The following is a 24875-nucleotide window of genomic DNA, read 5'->3' on the forward strand; positions in this document are numbered from 1 at the left end:
TCATGGAGAAAAATTCCCACAAAAACGATTTGCACCATTCTCCTGTAGCGCACCCTCTTCATCAATGAGATAAACAAATTAATTCACAGACACTGAGAAGTCATGGCACAAAAAGTACAAGGAGTTCATTTATTTACAGTTTAAGTACACAAATACAGTGGCAAATATAAATGTGAGTAAAAGTAAATCTTGCTGACTAGGTTGCTTACATGATTCAATAGGTTTAGGATGGCTGACTTAAGAGGCCTAAGGTCAGAATCACTCAAATCAATCTACTTATGAGAATGAGCAGCAGAAACAATTAATTACAACAGACCATTTCATTCTGACAGACATGGCAGAGCATCACAGCCAGATGTTAAAGACATGTACACGTTGAGTTCAACCCCAAAACAGTGTTGTTGGAGGTTGTAAACCTTTCCTCTCAACAAAATATAATTTCAAATATTAAAGAAGCTTCATAAAGAACACATTCTCAGTGCCCATGGCTCTACAGTTTACACCACGGATAGATGATTCACTGAACCTCTCTACCCACCGCAGTAGCTATGATAGCAACGTGTCATACATAATGTCCTCCTTATTCAATAAATCTATGAGCACAGAACTGCCTTCCTGTAATAACTCCATGGCTCTTAGGGGGCAGTCTGATGGGAGATTACTACTTGTGGCAGCCTAAACTTGCAGCTAGGCCCCTGTACCAAGCTTAGAAGTTATGTTCAGACCCTTCCCTATATGACATTGGGAAAAAACAACAACAAAAAAACATTTACACATCTAGATTTCAAGTTCTTCACAGCTTCAAAATAAAACAAATAAGAAAACTGTTAATCTGTACACAGTAAATAGTCATCTGGTGAAATATGTCAGATGACACCCTTGCCCCTATATAAAGTGCACTTCTTTTGTACAACACTAGAAAGGGAAAAGGGCTCATTGGACAGTATACCAGAGCCTAGAGGTGAACAACAGAACAGTTTGACTAATCAGTGAATTCACAACCTCCTGCATCTGAAATACCAAAGCATATTTTTGGTACTTTCATAGGTTCAGCTAACAGTCAAGCCTCCACACCTGACTCTGGGGACTCACCTCTAAAAACATGCAAAGAAGTCGTTTCTTTTTATTGAATACAAATGACTATAGAATTACTGGAGAGGGCCATCAGTGGCAGCTTCATACATCTTGCTGCAAAAAAGGGAGAAAAGCAGTTTTACTGATAAGGCATGAATTAGCAGACAGTGATAGTGTCATCAATGACGAGGTTTTCTCCAGAAAAGGGAAAAACCAGTTTCATTAACTGGTGTGTCAGTCAGGCAGTGTTCTAAGAAAAGACTGCTGGGTTGCCATGTTTGCCCTGGAAAAAACACTCTCCATTCAGTATCTCTCACGCTTAAAAATGGAAGAAATCTGGTTGAGTGGGAACAGTGAGGTGGGATGTACAAATGTCTCCTTAAAAAGTGGACAGAGAACAGTCCTGAGGTCCAACACTTTTACATGTTATGGGAGGTCAGACCAGGACACAGAAAGGGGAAAGAGTAAGAGAGAGTGAGAAATAGAAAGAGAGTGTGTGTATGTGTGTGGGAGAGAGGGTGAAAGAATGTGTGTGTGTGTGTGTGTGTGTGTGTGCGTGTGTGTGTGTGTGTGTGTGTATGTACGCAAGATTCTGATGGAGGTGACAGTACTGAGAGTAGTCAGTTAGAAAGCTATTTGAGTCTGAAGCTGGATTTCAATGGCAACTGTTGAAGTAGTGATTAATAATGGTGGTGGTTAGTATGTCTGATCGCATCTGAGTGAACAGGGCTTGGTCCGCCAGGTTGCATTGTGGGGGCTCATCGAGGAGCTAAAGGATGGAGACCAGTAGGCGGTATACCCGACACCATCTAAAGGAAACATAGGACAGGAGATAGGGGGGGTCAAACAAACAAAATATACAAGTGTCATGACTCACTGGCTGCATGAAGCTTCCCTATACTGTCATTGTGTCATTGATTAAAAATATATACATGTACACATGTATGTTGGCCTAATGTATTTGCAAGCCACAGAGTCAGCTAAAACATATAATATTCAAGTTCACCCCATAATATACACAATCAAAAAACGATAACACTGCTCTGATGTGAACAAGTTCTCATATAAGGGCAAGAAATTGCAAAAATGTCTAAAATTGCACAACTGAGGAAAGGTTAAGAGTGTAATGACAGAGAGGCAGAGCTGTTAAGTAGCTGCAAGCACATGATACACATGTGAGTTAGAGAAGCAAGTGGGCTAATCGAAAGGGGTGCCTTAAAGAGACAGGAGCTAAAACAGCCTTTTTCAGAACGGAGGGGCTTTGTAATGAGTCAGCAGGTGAATACATTTTTTGAACTGTAAATACAAAGATATTCCAGTAGAGCTCCTGATTAAAAATATAGACCTGGAAGTGTGCAGAATGTGTGGCCTTTAAACACAGGGAAATAAATATTACATTTTCCTCAGTTCTTATCTTGCATCCCTGTGTTCATTGTTCAATTATGTATAACTGAAGCTCTTGACCTGTATCTGTAATATTTTATGCATCGCACTGCTTCCACTTGATTGGCTCACTGCATAATGGCATAAATAACCAGGTGTAACAAGTGGTCCTAATAAAGTGCTAGGGGGGAATCAAAAAGAAACTAACTTCACTTGAACATTAACTTTAAGGTAAAGATTTTGATTTATTCATTGTAATACAATATTGACAAGTCACATGTATACTGAAATAATTACGTGTCACTGCAATCATTCCTGCTCTCCACTACTGGCTGTTAAGTGAACCCTTTTGTAAACGGACTATGTTGTAAATGCTCAGTGGTTTCAGTTAGACTAATCTACTGTCTTTGGCCTAGTGTCTCTAGGTTTATTGTCAGTGTTTTGTTCTAGCAACAAACCTACATATAAGTAACAGGACATATCCCTCTGCAGCTCAGCAAGGACCTACTATCCAACCTAGGAAGAAGGGAAATTTGTTTTTCTTTCTTTTTGGGGCTGGTCTCCATCAGATTTTCAGGCATATTTGCCTGTCTTGTCCTGTGTCATGTTCTTTTATGTTAATCACTTATCTTGCACTGTCAATAAAAAAGGCATGTGAATGCTCTATTAAGATACATTTGAGCAAGTTCTCTCTTTCAGAAAGCTACAGCCACGACTAAATTGAAAGCTGACATGCAAACAGTTAACTTTATATCAAGTGTTTAATGTAACAAAAACAAAAACAACCAAAAGGGGGGTGGGCAAGCAACAAGCCACAAGCACATAGCAGATTAAAGGGGAATTCTGTCAATCCTGAGTAGGCTATGGCAGAGTTACATTCTTAGGCTATGATGCACTGTGATGCATTATCCGCTCCAGTTCTCAGAGGACTGCACCCTCCGGCTCAGACAAGAGTCAGTATCCAACTGTACAGTGAAACTTTGTTGGTACCATGCAACTACGATGTCATCAACAGCCAAGTAAATGGTACCTGCTGTAGTGTTCACCCTTGATCCCAGGTACAAAAAACTTTTGTATTGAAAAAAACCTGTTAATGCTGCTGACCTGAATGTCCACCATGTGTTTTCTTCCTGTGCATAGTCTAGTTAGAAAATGTAAATAAATAAAATGGCAGACACCAGGCTGAAAGTGAAACAAGTTGGAACCAAGACTGAACATGGGATTCTGAAGCAGGCCAGTGTAGAACTAGAATTTGGACCAATGCATCCCTGCTGTTTTGGGGATGGGACTCACCCAGTGTTGCCGCCGTCACACAAGGACGTGGCGAGCGTCTACTTGGCGTGATGCTCGTAGGGAATGCTATTCTGAAGTTGGGGGAAGGGAGAGAGAAGGCCCAATATGTCAGGTCAGAACCAACATCATGCGCTAACCACACAACTGGAGAAAACTGGCTGAATAGCAGCACTGAACTTCTCCCTAACAGTAGGCATGAGACTGGTGATCTGTAAGAACTGACGTTTGACACTTTCTTCTGCTGTTTTGGATCTTGGTTCTGTATGAAATGCTTACACAGGTCTGTTGTTAATATTGTAAACATGCACTCCTTCAGAGTGCCACTACTTTTAAGTAGCAAGACACAATTCCATGGAGACAAAGTTTAAAGTACTTTAAAATGTAATTCTACCCACTGCTGATAACCAATAAGCTTAAAGCACAGCCTACTCCTGTGTATTCAGAAAAGGGCTTGACTTCAAGCATAGTGTGGGGTGAGGTGGACAGAATTTAGATTTTTTGGGGTTTGGGAGTGACTATAAGAAGGAAGCAGATGTGTCTCAGGGATGTCTTGTACCTGTGAGGTGGACATGCGGGAGGTGTCTTGCCGTCCTGTTAGATCTGAGGATGAAACATTGACAGGGGCACCACGGTGCAGTCGCATGCTGACCTTCCGCTCACGCTCCATACCAGACGCTTGCCGAGGGGAAGCTGGGGATCAGAAACAACAAACTAAGAAAACCATCAACCTTCCCTAATTGCATTACATTCCTATAATTTTGGAGCAGAGCCTGACCGATATGGGCTTTTTTGAAACTGATACCAATTTTAGAGTGAAAAAATTCACTGATAACCGAAACGGTGGCTGATATAGTACATTTTTTAACTGGAATGAAAATAGACCTTCTCTATGTGGATTGTTCACTGACTTTGCACTGATGACTATGCAAAGGGACTCAGAAGGCTGCTTTATTAAACAAGTAACTAAGTATATTTAACATTATACAGTGGTAAGCATTTCTAGAAATGAACATGAACAAAATAAAGAATGCATAAAAATAAAAGAGCAAAAAAGGTCATTATTTCAATTGATTGAACTCCAATCAGAAATGCTTTTAATTCTTGTTTATCAAAAAATGTCATCAATATTTCACCATTCATGTATAACTATCGGTCATAAACAGTAACTCCTGGTTGGCTGCTGCTGAGTGAGGAGATGAAGAGCAGCAGCGGTGTTACAGCGTATTCTGTTACACATGTTCAGTGGAAAGCTTTAATCGTGAAAAAACAGAAAAAATAAAACATTTAACTTTTGTAAATGTAACGACTGTAATTATTCAGTTGGAGACAAACTGAACTCAGAACAAACTCGTTTGGTGTGAATACATGTTCACACATTAGCTTCCACTTAGCTGACAAGGTATGAAAGTAGCTACATGGTTAGTTGGCTAGCCAATGTGGCTAACAGCCGATTAACTGTTGTCAGTGAGAGATGGGGTCGTTGTTTATTTACTCTCCAGAATTGCGTCTCAACAGCTAGGTCACAATGTAGCATGAAATCTACACAGAACAGACTCAGTCCATCACCGCACCATCTTCTGAGCTACAGAAAGCTGCTCTGATGCTAACCTTTCAGTCTGCTACATAACTAACTGTACTGTCAAACTACAGCTGCTGACATAGCAACAATGTTATTGTTAATGTAATGATTACAGATTGTTTTTTCAGCATTTGTAACACTCCACAACTACTGTAGAGCCCAGAGGAGCTGAGGTATGGCGGAGTGTACCAACCGGTGTGTGAGGTGGGTGTCAGTGGGGTGGGCGGGGCTCCATCTTGGGCTCCTCGTGGTCGTCCTGATGCGGCTGGTACTCCTCTAGCTACTGGGTTCCTGCCATGTCTCAGCCTGTCCTCCCGGTCACGGCGCTCTCTCTCTGCTTCCTCTGCTGCACGGTTAGCTCCCTTCAAACAATAATAAACAATCAACAAAAGCAAGACTAGAAGAAAACACATACAAGGCGTTTACATTTACACCTGTTGTTATTTACATCATTCTGACATGACAATCATTACAATATATTATGGTGTAATTAACATACCACCATAAAGATAAAACAAGTTACTCCACATGGATCAACAAACACATATTTACAAACACATTAGCATATACTGTAGCCCAAAGTTTTAACCCCATACAGTTCAGATATAAGTACTTACAAACTTGAGCATGTTCCAGTCAAATACATAGTCATAGGAGAAGCCTTGTCTGTGGAACAGGTTCCTGAAAAGCTGCCGTAGGTACGAGTAGTCAGGTTTGTCATCAAAGCGCAGGGAGCGACAAAAATTTAGGTAAGTTGCAAATTCAGCTGTGACAAAGAAAGAGAAAACATTTTTCACCTCAGACTGTGTTTGATTAATATTGCAGACCTGCAAACCTTAGAAAAAGGCTCTGAGTACTACTGCTGGAAACAAAACCGGATCATGTGCAAATGTTTGTCAAAAAACGGAAAAAACACTATATATTTTGAATATCCAACTGAATTATTGTCAGATCAGATTAACTGGAGGTAACTGCATTGGTAACTGAAAAGTCAGAACAGTGCCTCAATGTAAAGTGACTCTGTATAAAGTAAAATGGGAACTAAGGTGTCATGGTGTCATGAATAAATAAATAAAAACATTAAACAAACAGGCAAAATAAATGTAGCAAAATCAGTAACACAGGTTTTTGAAAAAATAATGACTTGAAATGACAAAGAATGACCCTCTCCATTAGGGGTAGGGGAATTTCTCAATTATACGATGCAACACTAACGTTAGCGGAGCGGCTAACAGAGGGTGGTGCTCAGTCTGTCTCACCTCTACAACCCTGCAGCTGCTCAGCGTGTTGGACAGTGATGTCTGTCCCGGAGCTAACAGTGCAGCAGAGAGGCTGCTCTGCACTGCTGGAGACATGATAAGAAACAGTGCTGCACCCCGCCCTCACTTTGTTACTCTCATACATGCAGGTGCGCATCACCCCTACTAGGCCTATACTGTTGGCTTATTTTGGTGTACTTATTTTAATGTGAAAACATTTATGTTTACCATGCATATTAAATGTGGACATTCTGAATTTGTAAGTACTTTCTAAATAAACCGTCCAGATTTCTCACAATTTAAGGTGAAATAATTAAAGCCAAAGGTCATAATGTTTACCCATCGTTTGGTGTTGTTATGTTGGGGATATAAATGAAATGAAGTGAGTAAAATAGCCTAAATCAAGCAGTGGGTTATCCGGTCTGACCATGAGATAAATGAGAGATAAATACTCAACAAGGACAAGAAAATCTCCCGATTAAACACAAAAACACACACACACACACACACACACACACATACAGACACAATACAGCTTATTGCACAGTATTCATGTAGAAAAACTATAAAAGAGGACAATAGTTGTCTTAATAATGTAAAACAAAGTAATGACTATAATAACTACCTCATTACACCAAAATTGGTTATATCACACACACAACAAAAAATGGTGTTTAATGCACTAATAAATTCAGTGATATCACGAGTAAAAATAACGATAAAATACAAGATTTATAGATTAGAAAACAATATGAATCACTGCCCACTGTGTGACGTTGTTGAACCAGGGAATCCGTGCGTCCACCATGAAAGAGGATCCTTGTTGACTTTTTATTGGTATTGTTTCCATGGTGGGGACACATTACATGTCCCCACAATGGAAATTCGTTTTAACAGTTTGTACCCATCACGTCAGCACAATCCGCAAAACTCACAGGGCACTGTCAAGCTTTTTTTGCGTACCGTACCGGTATACTTTGTCAAAATGCGTGACTGGTACGCAAAATGCGCACAGGTTGGCTGGTCTGATATTAGTCAATATGAATATTAATGTCAATAGTACTTTAAATGATCAAATCCTAAAAGAAGACTCACATGGGTATCCCTTGCAAAGCACCTCAATGGGTGTGGACATTTTCTTCTCACTGATCCGTTCATACTTTTGCCTCTTGGTGGCAGCCTTGAGGCCCTGCCAAGGCAGCGAGCCCAGATTGAAATACATGAGAACGTAGCCCAAGGACTCCAGGTCATCACGCCTTGACTGTTCTACAGAAGGAGACAAAAGACAAGGGGTCATTATTGCACTCAGAAAAATTACAACTTCCAATTCCCGTTTTAAAAAAAGCAGTTATGTGTTCCTGTCAAAAGTCTATTCAGTGTGTGTATTTTTGTACCAATCCCCAGGTGTGTGTTGATTGAGGCGTAGCGTGCAGTGCCAGTCAAGTTCTTGTTCTCGCGGTAGGGGATGTGCTGGTGTGTGCGGGCATCACGATATTTTTTAGCCAGGCCAAAGTCAATAATGTAGACCAGGTTGCCCTTTTTGCCCAGCCCCATTAGGAAGTTATCAGGCTTCACATCTCTGTGTATGAAGTTCTTGGAGTGAATGTACTCAATGCGACTGATCTGCAGTGGAAAAAACAAAACAGATAAAGTAGGTCACCACAGCATTCAAGCACTGAATGAACAGTTGAGTCACCCGTCTCACAGCACCTTCTGTACACCACAGTGAAGCCATGAAGACATTTTGGGGGAGCTTGAGCACAGACTAATGAGTTTACTGACTAAACTTCATGACTTGATGGCAGCTGTTGCCAATATTCAGAAAGTTAGTTTTAATATATTGCTGCATGACTGCATCCTTTTTTCTATTAATATGGTGAAAAATGTGGGCATAAAAACATTGTAAACACACTTGCTATTATCTGTCTCTGCAATGTCAGCAATTTTTTATGTTAACTCAACAATAGCCTATATATCTAAAATTTCACCACCTTTGCTGTATGTGCTCTCGATTGAGGTCAAATATGGTTCAAATCAACCAGTTGGCATAACGTAAAAAATTGTAAATAAATTGCACCAGTGTATAAAACAGTCTATTTAGGGGGGTCTCATGTGGGGGAAAAAATGCATTTTCTATTATAAACTGGTTTATTTGAATGCACCAGTAACTATTCATTTATAAACAAATTTTTTTATATATATAGCTATTCTATTTTATTTATAACACAATCAAAACACACATATTACACCTGTAACCATAGGCGCCGGAAGCCCAATCAGCAACCCAAGCCCCCCCCCACTTTTACCATGTATTTATCAATACATCAGTCTATCCACTAAAAAATAATGAAGCACTGACACAGCGCTCTGAAAACAGCGCTGTCAGTGCTTCATTTTTTTTTCTTTCAATGCTGTTTATTAATTTTTTCAAGATGAAAACAAACATAAAATAGAAACATCCCCCAACAATCTCAGCAATAAGGAAAATAAATAAACAATGATAATATGTACATACCCACATACATATACCTACATATACACACACGTACACACAGTATTAACATATATTCAAGAAATATACACATGTGCACTTATACCTACATACTTATACCCTACCAGTTAGTAATAGTAGTTTAACAGAAATGAACAATATTTATAATTGTGCTAATAATGTAATAATTACCAATTAAAATAAATAAATAAATAAAATAGTGGGAATACAAAAATGAATAAATAAATAAAAGTAAGAGTAAAAGTAAATAAATAAATACATACATTTATTAATTAAAGAAATAATTATACAAAACTGTATAACTGTAAAAAAATCAAGTAAAGAGGAGGAATAAACAATCTCATTTGAAGAGGAGGTATTAGTCATAGGTGTCATTGTCTTGTTAACTCACACATTTACAGTCAAGTTATTCATAAATTGTAAAAAAGGTGTCCACATCTCATAGAACTCTTCAGCTTTGCCCTTTACAATGTATGTTAGTTTTTCCAATGCCAGAGTACAGGACATTTCTTTAATCCATTGTTTAGAGTTTGGTCTCTCACAATCCTTCCATCTTAAAGCTACTCGCTTGGCTTGTAAAAGACAAAAATGGATGAGTTTCCGTTTCTTTGCATTTATGAGGCAATCTTCAGGGTATATATGTAGTAGACACAGTTCAGCCTTTACAGGAACAGCAACGCCTGACAATTCAGAAATCAGGTCAAGGACTTCTCTCCAGTATATTTGGAGCTTTTGACCCTCCCACATACAGTGGAACAAGGTGCCAGTTCCATTATTACATTAAATGGTAAATGGTAAATGGACTGTACTTATATAGCGCCTTTCTACTACTTTCGACCACTCAAAGCGCTTTACACTACAACTCATTCACCCCATTCACACACATTCATACACTGATGGCAGGCAGCTACCACGCAGGGTGCCCACCTGCTCATCAGGAGGAAGCTACTCATTCACTCGCATTCATACACCGTTGGCACAGCAACGGGAGCAAATAAATACAACCTTCAGGAATATTAGGGTTGAAATGGTGCAGTTTGACAGGTGTGATGTATGTCCTGAACAACCACTTATATTGTAACAATCTGCATCTAGTATTTATGGATTCAGTTTGAGCCAAGAGGCATGCCTTCTCCCACTGTTCAGCAGTGATATCTAACTGAAGGTCATTCTTCCAGGCAGATAAATACGAGTTTGAGTTTTCTTTTAAATTCATTGAGCATGTTATAAAACATGGATAATTGTCCCCTGCCATGTAAATGGTTTACTACATACTGTTCAATATCAGAAAGTTGCACAGTAGTTTTTATGTGCGAATATATGAAGCAAAAATGTTTTCTGAGGAGGTTATATTTTTGCACTAGTTGTTGGAATGACATCAGAGTACCTTCACTGAATAAGCCTCCTATTTTTTTGAGCCCAAGATCCATCCAGTGTTTGAAACCCATATCCTGTCTCCCTGGTTTAAAATCAGCATTGCCCCAAATAGGAGTAAAATATGAAAACGTAATGGTCTGATTCATCAGGGCATGAGCCTCATACCAGATTGTAATTGTATGTTTAAGAAAAGGGTTATGTGTGTTTTTCTTAAGTTCCTTTACCCATGATGAGTAGAGATACAAATGTATTGGAAGTTTTATTCCATGTTTCTCTATTTCAACCCAGGCTGGAACCTCCTCAGGGATAAAATAAAACATGGCTGCCCGAAGCTGAGCTGCCAAGTAATAAAGTTTCATATTAGGCAGTTTAAGCCCTCCCCAATTGTACGGCAAGTATAGTAAACCAAGACAAAGTATAGGGCGTTTATTGTTCCAAATAAAGTGAGAAAAGCTTTTTCTTAGTGTAGAGAAAAAGGACGCTGTTAGAGGAAGTGGGATTGATTGAAACAAATAAAGAAATGTAGGTAAAATCGAAATTTTGATAATATTGATGCGTCCTACCATAGAAATAGGCAAAGAGCTCCATCTGTCTAACATTTCTATTACTTCTATCACCAATGGGTCATAATTGACCGAAATAATATTTTCAACATCAGGAGTTATTTTAATTCCTAAATAAGTGAACCCATCTGGAGCTAAAGCAAACTGTGTATGAATCGTCGGATACTCTCTCTCTTCTTTGTTTAGTAGTAACAGAGTACTTTTATTGTTAATGATTTTATAACCAGAAAATTGTCCAAATGTATTTAGAAGGTGATGTACTGATTTAATTGAAGTATTAAGGTTTGTCAAGAACAAAACAATATCATCCGCGAAAAGGGCTAAACGATGCTCAGTCTCTCCTATCATGATACCTGTGATTTCAGATGACTGATGAATGGCCATAGCTAGGGGGTTCGATGGCAAATAGAAATAAAAGAGGTGACATATGGCAACCCTGATGGGTGGATCTACAGAGTTGAAAATATTTTGAAATTTGGTTGTTTGTTATTTCAGCCGTTGGTTCAGTGTACAATAATTTGATCCATTTAAGATATCCTTCCCATAATCCAAATCTCTTCAAGACCTCAAAGAGGTATCCCCATTCGATCCTGTCAAATGCCTTTTCGGCGTCTAATGACAGTATTGCATTTCCTTTAGTGTCTTGTTTGAGAAATAATACGTTCAGTAGTCTACGTGTGTTGTGAAATGCTTGTCTACCTACTACAAATCCATTTTGGTCATTGTTGATCAGATGTGGAATAATCATTTCTATCCTTTTAGTTATGGCCTAACATAAGATTTTGGGGTCACACGACATTAAAGATATTGGACGATATGCTTTCTGTCTGAAGGAGATTTCCATGGCTTTAGCAGAAGAGAGATCACTGCAGATCTTAAGGATGGAGGTAACATCCCTGTTTCATAGGATTCATTAAACACATTAAGAGATGTGGCAACAGTTTTCCTGAAAACTTCTTATATATTTCTGTGGGCAAGCCATCAGGTCCAGGTGCCCTTCCACTATTCATGCCCTACAGAGCCTCCATTAATTCTTTGATGCATAATTTTTTTTCAAGATAAATTTTAGCTTCCTCAGTCAGGGTTGGAAATCTAAGCTGGTCAAGAAAATCATTTTGCTTTTCTGGATTATCAGGGTACTCAGATTTATATAGTTCTTTATAGTAATATAGTATTTGTAAATGCAGCATTTATTTCGACTGGGTCGATTAGGTTCTTTCCATCTTCAGTTTTGATCAAATTGATAGCCCTGTCTGTCTGCATCATCTCCTCCATGCCAGGAGCTTTCCCGCTTTCTCCCCTTGATCGTAATATGTCTGATTTAACCACATCAATCTAGAGGCGATTTTACTAGAATTTAGTTCATTGTACTGACATTTTAATTGTAGTAGTTCCCTCTCCTTTTCTTGATCAACATTACGATACAGTTGTTTATAATTCCTTAACTTTTTTTCCCAAAATATTCAATTGCATATAATATGATTTAGATTTTATGTTTATTAAAGCTTATTATTTCACCTCTTATATAGGCTTTGAATGCTTCCCATTTAATTGATGCACTTGTTTGATTTGTGTTGAAAGTAAAGAAGTCGTCTATTTTCTCCTCAAGAAACTTCACAAAATCAGGGTTTTGAAGCCATCTAGGACTGAAAAAGAAATGTTGGTGGTGAGGTGACTATTATTGGATACCTGCAGTATAAAAGAGATTGGAGCATGATCAGAGAGTAATATACTGTCATACCAACATTTTTTAACGCTAGGTAATAGGCAGTGAGAAATCAAAAAATAATCAATCCGAGAGTAGGTTTTGTATGTGTCAGTGCTTCATTATTGAATCCGTTCCGCTTGTTTATTGAGAGAAAACCCAAATCAATGAGACTCTGCTCCATGTTTTCACTGATACCGGCAGCTTCACACACACACACACACACACACACACACGGTGCTGCTGATGCTCGGTTGATGCACAGACACTGGGAAGCTTCAGGTGGGTCTAACACTGTCACAACTACATGTTCAGGATATTGTTAACTTACTGAAACTAAATATTAGTATTTTGTCGCCTTTATGTTTCTGTGACAAAGTCTCTACACAGACTGTTGAGTTAGCTAACTGTTAAGAAGCACTAATGCTACGTTATTAAAATAGTGAAAAGATGAGGAGAGTGGTTAGTTTTTATTTGATAGTAACTGTAGAGAGGACTGGTCTGTTTTTGGCTGACAGTCTCTTGGTTTGATGTTTGGACATAAAGAAGAGTAAAGTAATTCATCACTGGTAGTAATCAGTTAACTTCAGCTAACTACACCTGAGTCTCTTATTATAGACAGGAGCTGACTAATAAAAGCCCGGCTGCATCATTTATAAACTGGCTCATGAAACTGACAATTATTCTACTTTTTGAGGTGTAATCTTTGGCCTGCTGCTGAGGGCTTTGGCTAAATTTTCAGTTTCACAGACTGATATTTTACAGTCAGTTGTATTTACATTCAGTATTTATATTTAGTATCATTTGTTCTGATTATAAACATGAAAGAATAGCTACTGCTCACTAAATAATGATCACTCCACCACCTTTTCTGGCTGTGGTGAGGGATTTGACAGTTTAGAATCATTTGTCAATGGGATTATTGAATGTTAAACATTTCAGTGAAGGTGTCCTGTATGACCAATAAAGTCAGGAGAGCATCATTTATTTGAAAATTTGATAACTTAATATCATACTATTCCCTGGTGAACCATCTTATGCTTTGCTCACTTTCAAACTGTAAATCAACAATGGACATTTATTGTCATTTATTTGTAAAGGCATAGACCACCAAAAAAATTTGAATTAGCAAATGACCATCTCACCTGTATATGACTCCAATGATTAAATTGGAGTCACATCTAACATGTGGTCTGAGGCCAAACACTTCCTCTGGATGTAATTATAAAATGTACCCATCATTTTTCTCACAGCATAGTCAGATCAAAGTGTCAATACACCTGTTAAAAAGGTACCAGAATACAGGAAATGACATCTACTCTGTCCGGACCCCCAGACCCCACACTTAAAGTGTCCCACCCACATTTCATTCTTCTAAATGCTGCTGGAAAGGAACCTTTTTGTGCATGGGTGAAGCTTTTATAGACCTCTGTATGCAAATTAACTGCTAATCGGACACACTTAAATGACAAATGAAAAAGCCCTTTTTTGGTCCCCCCCCAATGTCAGAAACGTTCCTACGCCCCCGCCTGAAACAGTGTCAGGTTAATGGTCTGGTAATGATTTGATCAACTGAACTGGACCAGTATATTTAGTCAGACCAGGTTCAGGTTAGGCTGAGTTTCAATGAATCCTTTTAAAAAGAACATATTTGATACAGTGTGTAGCTGTATGCTTACTCGGGTCCCAAAAACCCTTAATCAGAGCTGTCGCTGTGTGCAATTATTGCGCCCGATTTGCTGTAAGTCTCACCAAGCTCAATGTTGTCGGACTCTGTTTCAGTCCCAGAGTCAAACAAAGCATCATCCTCTGTTCCATCCAGTGGATGCACCTCCCGCTAGCATAACACAGACAAGCTAACAGTGATATTAAGTTTAAGGAAACAAACACAGACCGCTGGTTAAAACATAAATCTACATCATCTGAGGCAGAACCTGCTCAGAAAAAAACAGCGGAGCCCGAAAAACTAATGAAAATAGCGCCATGTGATGTCAACATTAATCTTCAGACAGGTAACTGACTTTAATATAGTTTCAGGCTAACCGGCTCAGAGTATATGAACGGTTCCAACTAAACAGGTGATATTTAGGGCCCTATGATTTCCGCAATCATGGAATCGGCCAATTATAACGGAATTTGAAGAGAGAGTGCAGACATAACAACTCTCCCGGAAGTTCCGGGAGTCTCCCGCATATTTAGCGTCTCCATGACGCCCGCAAATGAGACGTATTCTCCCGGAATCTGGAGTGAACGAGCAAGAGCACGCACTAGAGAGTGACAGCGTGCGTGTGTATGTGAGAACAAAGCGTCCTTATAACTCTGTGTTGCCGTTTATTAGACCGATCGCACCCCCCCGCCCCCGGACAGACACCTAGTGTACAACTAAAATTTCATTACTTGCTGCTTGTTTTTGATGCACTTTAATGTGCTATATGGTACGGTATTGAGGAAATGTGTTGTTTGTTGTTAATTTCTATTTAATTTGTGTACATTTTAGTCATTTACATTAAAAACACACTGTTTTTGTTAGTAAAATAAGAGTAAAAGGTAAAAAAAATAGGATTCCCAAAAATTAAAAAGGAAAAAACGGAATTCACAAAAATTAAAACGGAAAAAACTAGGGCCCTAGATATTAACGGCGCAATGTGTAAAATGCTGCGGTGCTGCGCGTTTTATCAGCTGATGTTACAAAACATCAATTTTAAATCACTCAGATGTTTCTCATTCAGCAGTCCTGAAGAGAGAGAGTGAGGCATTCAACAAAACCGTGATGCTACTGAAGCTGAATATCACTACTTAACTGTATAATACTATATAACTTGTAATTACTATCAAATATAGTTCAGAGAATAAGTTAACTATATAAGATAGACTCACTGGCCTAACCTGTGCAATCTAATTTAATCCAATACAGCAGCTCTGCTATAAATTCTACATTTATAAAGATTATAAATTTTTTGACAAGAAGGTGAAAATTCTGCTTTATGTTCATTATGTAGTGATTGTTGGGTGCATTTTATTGAAAGGTGTTCCTAATATTTTGTCCACTCCATTAACATACATGAGGAGGGCAAAATATTAGGAACACCATTAAATGTAATGCACCCAAGTACACCACCACCAATGGCGCTTTTCCACTATACAGTTCTACCACTACTCGGCTCGACTAGGCTCGGTTCCAGGAAGGACCTTTGCCATTACAAAAAAGTCAACTTGGAACTCAACGTGGATGTCATAGCACGGCTCCGCGTAACTGCCGTGACTTCGTTTTATGACTTTGTTTTATACGAAGTCACGGCAGTGACCACGGTGACAAAACACAATGGAGGACATTGAGGAAGTGGTGTACTTGCTGCTGTATGTGGCCTTTTGTCACACACAAAGCAAGAAAATTGAGCCGTATGGCTGTAACGCTGTTGATTCTTGTGAGGGACGGCTCATGACTCTTCCAGCGACAACTCTACTGGACCAATCAGTGGCCGGCAGTCACATTTAGTATCGGCTCGGCTTGCTTGGAACCTCACCAGAGCAGGTACTAAAAAAGTACCAGGTACCAGGTACTTTCCCTAGTGGAAACGCAAAAAAAAAACAAGTCGAGTCGTGCTGGAACTGTGTAGTCGAAAAGTGCCATTAGTACAACCTCAGTAATAAACAAAGTAGAATTATCACTTTTTTGACAATGTCAACAAAAACTGAAAATGTATAAACTTCAAAAAAAGCTGAATTTATAGCAGAGCTGTTGTATTGGATTGAATTATATTGCACATGTGTTATTAATGAAGTTGTAGGTGACCGTAGTTCAGAGAATAAAACTACTAAAGTGTATATTAAATAACTAATTACTATATATTATAGTTCAGAGAATATCTTAAATTGAAGGAAAGTGACAAAATACAATCTGCAGTAAGAATAGGACAAGGTACGGCCTATAGTCCCCCCCAACAAAGTAAAATCTTCCCTATATGGAGCATTTAAGGGGGGAATTCCCCCCTATTTAAAAAAATTAATTTCAGGCCCTGGTGCTCATACTGTGTTTATCTGCCACAGCTCAATAAAAGCTGCTCATCTGTGTGCTTTTGCACATCACGCCAGTGTGATCTGTAAATACTGAAACATCACAACAACTAGTGTCTGAAATACTTCTAATCAACACATTGAATCAGCACCTGCCTGTGAAGCCTTCTGTGTTTTTTTTATTTCTCTGTATAACATACAACAGTAACGGGTCGTCGACATAGCTACTTTCATTAGCTGCAGACACAGCTGGAACATGCAGCGCATGCTTGACACCACTGTTTACAGGACGTTCCAGTTCATAAGTTTGGATGCTCGCATCGTTATCTTTAAAGTTATCATTCTTAGTGTGGACAGCCTTTTATATACCTATAATCACATCCAGATCCAACCTCTCTCTGCATTTTACTGGTGTATAGGGCCCACCAGTGTACAAGACGCACCTCACTTTTCAATGAAAAAAGTGAGCTGCCAGGATCCTGATAAGTGTGCAAAAACACCAACACATAACACCAATTCTGTTTTCATTGCACTAGCTCCCATCTCCTTCAGGATTGACAACAAAGTTCTGCTGCTCACATAAAAATTGATCTATGGACATTAGCCTACCTACCTACAGGCACTGATCATACCACAAACCTCCACACACCCCCTCAGACCTGCCAGCAGCTTCCTCCTCTGGGCCCTCAGTATTAAGCTCCGTACCGTGGAGGACTGAGTTTTCTGGCTCTGCTGCACCATGCTTGTGGAACAACATCCCCAACCATCTGAGGGCAACATAGACCCTAGACTTTTTTTAAGCCAAAAAAACCTTTCAATTTAGGAATTCTCTCAATTTAAATAACTTCTTCAAACTTCTTTATCTTCTGTGTTGTAAGTTATTAATAATGTAGCACTTTTGAGTTTCACTGTTAATAACACTGGTACAAATTAACTGTTATAATTATTATAATTGTTTTATTTTCATACAATACTATTTGGAGTTAGAATGAAAGGTAGCATCCAAGCTTCTTCTTATATTCTATGCAGCTGAGAACACACAATGATAATATTAAAATATACAAGAGTAATAAAATGTCTCAGTGCTTACGCTGGTCTTTCACACAAGTCACAACAAGAAAGAACCCAATATCCAGTGACCTGGCTATGGATTGAGGCACTGCTGAGATCCAATGCTGTCTCTGGTCCCGATTCACTAAAGGTCTGCATGTGTAAAATGTGTGTAAACTTCATATCACCTGCAAAAAAAGGTGCACAGCTTGCACATCAAGTTTACACACATTTTACAAATGCAGACCTTTAGTAAATCAGGCCCTATGTGAAGAGATGGGAACTGGTCTTACATCTGTGTTGTTTTCACAGTGAAGCAAGGTGGCTCTCTAGGGGCAAAGTGTTGTCGCGCGTCTTTGAGCTCAGAGCGGATTTTCGGATCTTTTTGGAGGATGAGTGCGTGTATGAGGCTGAAAGCAACTTGAGTGATGAACTGTCTTGTGTTTCTCTGCTGGCGCAGAGTCCGGTCCGGGGGGGCAGACACCCTCTCTATATTTAAGAGTAGGCTTAAAACTTTCCTTTTTGATAAAGCTTATAATTAGGGCGGCCAGGCTTGTCCTGGACCAACTCCTAGTTTATGCTGCTATAGGCTTAGACTGCCGGGGGACTCGTACTCCCATGATGCACTGAACTCCTCTCTCCTCCTCTCTCTCTATCCATCCATCTATATCCATTAACATTCATAATGCTCCTCTTTCCTCCTCTCTTTCCCTCTCTATCCATTAACATTCATGTACTATTAATGCATTCAATAAGCTAAACTTCTTCCCCGGAGTTGTCTGTGCTTTCTCGTCTCACAGGTAATCTGGGCCTGTAGACGTCCGGAAGACAGATTCCAGTCCTGGACCTTCTAGCTTCAATGTTTATTTTCTATTTGCTTCTCTCTCTCTCCTATTCTTCCTCTCTCTCCTCTCTACCTCACCTCTGCCTGAGGTTTCTTCCTGTTAAAAGGGAGTTTTTTCTTGCCATTGTCACTAAGTGCTTGCTCATGTGGGAATGTTGGGTCTCTTTAAAATTAAAACCTGAAGAGTACGGTTTAGAACCTGCTCTATGTGTAAAGTGCCTTGAGATGACTTTGTTGTGATTTGGCGCTATACAAATAAAGATTGATGGATTGATTGATTGACTGTGCATGCATCAGCCAATCAGAACAGCATAATAAATGTATACAATGATGAATGTTACAATAATTGAGATTTCATTCCACCAAATTAAGATATTTTGTTGTATGAAGTTAGTCATATGCTAATGTATAGAGATTTAGGGTTCCAAGCAGTAAAGCTGCAGCTTTGGACACAATTCTAAATGGCAGAACATAATCTAGGGTGATAATTCAGTTGATACATACAATTTGGTAATGATCAATAAAAGCAGGCATGGTTAATTACAAAAAATGTAAATGTCTAGACTTTTCGCATTCCAAACTTCTAAATATCAAAATAAATAAATCTTATAATAATATTACTTATTACAGATGTGAATTTTGTGACAAAAGTTTATCTCACTGCAACCTATGGTCAAATCAGAAGTCTTGTATAAGATCAGTCAAATGGACTTCACAGTAATATTCAGTACGATGCTGCATAGCAAGACATGAGGAGACTACTCGAGGAGAGAGGGAGCGAGGAAATCTGTTTGTAGAGATGAGACATTGTTTCCTCTGCAGTGTCATGTGAAGAGATTTCTGTTTCTGATGACGGCGGCAGCTGATCACAGCTGGCGGCAGCTGATCACAGCTGGCGGCAGCTGATCACAGCTGGATCAACTGTCAGTTGGCTTCAACAGCTGCAGCGGAACCCGATGCTCAGGAGTTATTAGCCTCACATGGAAATTAAAATTGAATTTTATCTGCTATAACATTTCATATCCATCCATAATATCAGTTAATGGGGGAAATGACAGATCATGTACAGAAAAACCCTTCTAATAAGAGTTATTAACATTAACGTTATATATGGTTTAAGTAGTTTAATGCTGAAGTGTGTGTTGGTCAGCCGGTCTCGTTTGTTACTGCTGGAGTTAGCTGCGCCGATCTGCTAATGTCAGCGTAGCTTAGTTGGCATAAAAAGTTCACAGTAAACTTCATGTTTGTCCCATAAAGTTAATTATTTAGTCATTAAATCAAACATGCTTGCCACCCCTGCTGTTTTTGAAGAACTAACGATAGCCAAAGCCCTCACAGATGAGTTGTGCTTTTTCCGTTCCGTCAACACCACACAGCTGGGCATCAATAAGAGGAATTGATAAGCTCAAAGACATAGGATTCCAATGGACTGGACAATTTGGAACCCGTTTTAAACTGGAACTGGATCTCGATTCCAATCTGTACAGACAAGTAACATTTTTAACTAGATGGTGTATAAGAAAACAAAATAGAAAACTGGAAGCAAGACACAGTAGCCCACACAGCAGGAATGCAGATTTTTCTCCATGTGCAGGTATTTGTCAAACAGGTAATATATTAAATAATTTAACAGGCTGCAAGGAGAAAACGCTGCTGATCTGTGAGTGGTAAATGTGCACCTTTATTAATATTAGCAAAGTCTTTATATGTGCAGAAGAAAAACGCCATCAAAAGTAACTACAGCTGTTGAAGGCTAGTTGCAGCTGATCCAGCTGTAACCAGCTGCTGCCAACATTATACACAGTCGTCACTTCACTGACGCTTAAATAATGTCTCTTGTCTCTAAAAACATTTTTCCTTGTTTTCCCTCTCCTTGAGTGGAAAAGACGCAAGTAAGGGAAACTTTTCTGGGGATAAAAAAGATCCAGGGGTTCGAATCTCCATGTGACATGTTTTCAAACTCTTCTGAAGGTCATATCAGGTCAAAGAGTGCCCTTATGTTCATTCCTAGCATGTCATCTCATGATAACTTTAGTTGCACTGGTGGATAAGAGTGAACAAGTAACATCATTCTGACACTTCATAACTTAGGTATGAAATGAAAAAAAAAGTATCTACAAAAATGTTGGATGAAGGATAGTCAGCTTTCATAGACCAAAGTTAGATTACATTGTGGAGGTGTGAACTGTCTGAGCCTGCCCAATATATAAACTTCTTTTCCATTTCTCAACTTCTCAATTGCCATTGGTCAGTGAACTTTCATGTCCAAATTGTGATTCTGTAATATATCTACCATTTCAGTTGTTTTACCTTTAGCAACACTGTATTAAAGGCTTGATTATTTGGATAACTGCAAGAAAAAAAATTCTGGTTGCTGTAAACACCTCTAAGCATGTTACTCCCTGAAATGTATTCTAGGAAGGGCTGCTCCATAAACATTAATGATAGCGTGCCTCAGTAGCCCATTGGTTAAGACACAAAAACAACATCTGTGTTTTGATTCCAGCAGGAATTTGTTGCATGTCTCCCTCTCCCCAACCCCAAAGGTGAGAAGAAGTGGGAAATGAGTGGCAGTCTCACCATCTGATCAGCGAGCAGCAGGACTGTCTTGAGGCTGAACTTGCGGGAGCAAAAGTTGAAGAGATCCTCCAGACTGGGCCCCAGCAGTTCCATCACCATCACATTGTAGTCACCTTCTGCTCCACACCACTTTATTGTTGGAATGCCCACTACAAACACATGAATAGAAAGGTCAATGCCAGATTTATAGTTTAGGGCACAATTTTCTCAGGGGTTCTCAACCTTTTAGATGTGTTTTGGTGGGCAAAACATGCCATGTATTAAGCACATTTACAGTACATGAAAGAAGACAGCAGTAGGTAGAAGGTAGGACTGCACAATTAATAAAATTTTAATCACAACATCCATTTTGGCTTCCCACGATCAAATTAATATGATCAGGCGATATTGAAAATGCCATTTTAAAAATACCAATTTATTTTGGTGTAAAGATTTGCACATTAAGGAGCATAGGGAGCAATATGGATGTGAAAGCATTTACAATTATGACAATAAATATATTTTTTGTCATTGAAAACGAGATGGTTCATCTCAAGGGGCTAGGAGTCCAGTGAGAGATGGAGAATCCAGTGTGTGAGCCGATCAGTCACCTCCTCCTTGCATCATCTTGTAGATCTTGCTCTCTATGTGGAGCTGGGGGTGTTTGGTCTTCACGCATTCCAACTTAATGGCAACCTCTTCTCCCACTGAAATATCTGTACCTGGAATTGGACAAACGTAAACACACATTCTGAATTTAGTTGATTATATCCATGCTTCCTTGCTTTTTTAAATGCTGAGTGTAAGAACATCATATCCCCTTGTTTTGATATACTGATTATCTGCCAATACAGCCATTTTTATATAAAATGTTATTTTGTCTTTTCTCCCCTAACAGTTTCACAGCAGAAGCATGTTGTAAAGTAGGCCTACAGTGTATATTCAGAATTCGAAAAATATACTTTGTGGATAGATGTTGCAAGCAAGAGCTGGTCAGCTCTTAACACCACCAAGTCTACTGAGTGTAGCCAGCGCCTAAAAAAAAACAAAAAAAAAACAACAACTGCTGCCTCTAAAAGTCAGTTGATCACATTGAGTCATTCCAATGCCTTTCTTTTCTTTTTAGCCACTTCAATATACACAGAGTACCAGTGACATCAGGAAACTGTAAACGTTTACAGATTTTTGCCTCTAAATGTTCCTAAATATATAAATTATGTGTGAACACAAATGTCTGAATCAGTCAGACTTTACCCTGCCAGCTCCCTAGTACCAAGTCTGTAATTTGCAATTGAACCCATGTCTGAATACAGTGGGTTATTGTCTGTCAGGTGCGCTTCAACTGCTCCCTGTTTAAGTGCAACAAAATCCGCTGGTAAGGGAGACGGTACGAACAATTTATCATGCAACTGTTGAACAAGCAAAACATTGGCCAGCTAAGCTTGTCTGGAGTTGATGTGTGAAAATGGCTTACAGGTAAAATATGAAACTCATGTAGTGCGTTTCATTTGTGTGTGGGGCAATCTCAGAACCCATCAGCCATCTGAATGATGACAGTACCAATTAGGGTTGGGTACCATTCATAGTTGAACCTGTAACTGGAATTCAGTACCAATAACCAAAGGTACTTGGTACTTCCTGGTACTTTTGATCATACAAGGATGTTTACGTAGGTTATGTAGGATTACCACGCTACTTGTGCTGCTGAATGTAACTGTTGTGAAACAATCAGAAAATAATGTTTCATGATCTGATTCACTATACTGCTATACTGAGTGGCTGCATAAAGGGCCAGTAACGTTTGAACTGTAAATCATGTGAAACTTCTCTAGTGGAGTTAGCATAATAGGTCCTCCTTAAGCACACTTAATAACAACTCAATAGTGTATCAAAATAGCACAGCTGAGTGCACTTAAGTGTATTTTTAATTACACTATTTATAGTTTAAATTAAATATGAATTATATTGTCCTTAGTATATTACATACACTGATAGTACGTCAAAATAGTACACTTCAAATGTATTATTCATGAGTGTACATGGAAGTGAACCAAGTATATTCAAATATAGTAACATGTACTGTTTTATACCTGGGCTGTCAGACAAACCAGTAAGTGGACAATTGTGCAGCTGTTTTAAGGTGATGCAATAATGTCATATCAAGTGTATGCTACTAAGGAAGCCTCACTAAATACGAGAATATTGGTCGGATTGATTCCGTTTCTAAAAACGTATTATCAATTTATGTGAGAAAGGCTCCTTCTACGAGACTTGAGGCCTTTTAGCCAATAAATGGGGATTGGTGACCGTTCAGTTTCTCGACCGTTTCATTTGAAAATGAAAACTTGGCTAACGTTGCTAGCAAACAACTGCAATTTTAAGCTGAGTCTGCCTCGACTCAAGTTTGTTCTGGGCAACCCAAAAACGCATTTAGTAACGTTACAAACTGTAAACAGTTTATACATAAAGGTAAACAAAATGACATGATTTAAACAAACAAACAAACAAGTGTTCTGCCTACATTTCCTGTAATGCTTACAATATCACACATTGTTCAGTGTATTTCAGCTCACTCCTCACATGGTCTGGCAACATGTTTTTAAGCAGACCATTTTTAATAACAATTTAGCAAGACCCAGGTAAGGAAAAGCTAACATTAGCTACAAAGTATTAGCTAACGTCTGCTGCGGTTAACACAAACATGACATGGGGTTACAAATGTCATTTCGACTCTGAAGTATTTTGAAAGGTTGCCAATAAAGGGTTGCTAACAACTACTCACTATTTGTAAAGTGGTCACACAGGTTAGTTGAACATAACATATTTTACTGACCCAAATAAATGTCTCCGAAAGAACCACTTCCGATTTTTCTGCCCAGTCTGTATCGGTTCCCCACTCTCAGTTCCATTTCGTTCAGTTCAATTCTTCGTTTGTAACTTAATAACGTTGCTTATCCCGGTTGTTGAGCTTTTTGCCTTTTCTTAACGTTACCTCAGCAGATATTCCACGTTCCTTTATTGGTTAACGATGCCCTTAATTCACGCTCCCCCTTCCCCCAGAATCTTAGATTTCAGTTCCTTCTGTAGAGATCCAAATTTCACCATCCCTTTTGTGTCTTTCTGGGGAACGAAGACCTATAATTTAAATATCATCAAATAATGTCAAATGCGTAGTTTATGTTCCTCGCATTTCATGGGTCATTGTTGTCCAAAAACATAAGGATTGAGATAGATTTTACACTTCACTCCTAATCGTACACAGCTCCATTCCACCATTGGATTTTTTTTCTGCGTCCATGAAAGTTGCAGCTGACGTCACTTCCCCTAGCAACAACAGGCAAATGTGGGGGGGAAATATCCGTATAACAGTATAGCCTACGTCAAACAAAGGGTTGTCTTCTAAAAATGAGGCTATGCTATTCACAATTAAATGAATTACTTGTTTATGGGAAATTGGCTGCATTACATCAGGGCTAGGTGAATTTACTATTGTGATACTGATACACACTGAGGCTCTTGGCATTAACATCAATAAGTTACCAAATCTCCATAACTTGATAAAAAATACAAGCATGCTCAATTTGTGACAGATTGTTCAGTTATTTCGGGCATAACAATAGACATCATAACCTTTGTCCTAAAAAATAAAACAACACTAGACTG

The 24875-nt window shown here is 38.9% G+C and overlaps 1 protein-coding gene across 2 annotated transcripts; it reads right to left on the reverse strand.

Moving 5' to 3' along the window:
• Window positions 1-100: 100 nt before the first annotated feature.
• csnk1db (casein kinase 1, delta b) lies at window positions 101-24498 on the reverse strand. 2 transcript variants are annotated; one of them, XM_062442081.1, is made up of 10 exons: window positions 24046-24498; window positions 21824-21934; window positions 21234-21382; window positions 7983-8211; window positions 7684-7854; window positions 5947-6095; window positions 5523-5691; window positions 4307-4440; window positions 3751-3821; window positions 101-1883 (listed from the first exon to the last, which is right to left on the reverse strand). In XM_062442081.1, exons 1-9 carry the CDS (start codon window positions 24119-24121, stop codon window positions 3789-3791), a joined length of 1221 nt encoding a protein of 406 aa, XP_062298065.1. In that variant the 5' UTR covers window positions 24122-24498; the 3' UTR covers window positions 101-1883; window positions 3751-3788. The 2 variants fall into 2 exon arrangements, with proteins under 2 accessions (XP_062298065.1, XP_062298064.1); XM_062442080.1 differs by lacking the exon at window positions 3751-3821.
• Between the last annotated feature and the right edge of the window lie 377 nt (window positions 24499-24875).

This window comes from Scomber scombrus, chromosome 21 (assembly GCF_963691925.1).
Source record: "Scomber scombrus chromosome 21, fScoSco1.1, whole genome shotgun sequence".
Classification (NCBI taxonomy): domain Eukaryota; kingdom Metazoa; phylum Chordata; class Actinopteri; order Scombriformes; family Scombridae; genus Scomber; species Scomber scombrus.

Bases quoted from the DNA above. Each gene is read 5' to 3' on its own strand.
- csnk1db (XM_062442080.1), bottom strand. From the start codon at position 24,121: ATGGAACTGAGAGTGGGGAACCGATACAGACTGGGCAGAAAAATCGGA. The intron at 8,212-21,233 runs GTGAGACTGCCA...TTTCCACTGCAG, and splicing joins TGCTGCTCGCTGATCAGATG to ATCAGTCGCATTGAGTACAT. The intron at 4,441-5,522 runs GTTGGTACACTC...TCTGATCCCCAG, and splicing joins GACACCCACCTCACACACCG to CTTCCCCTCGGCAAGCGTCT.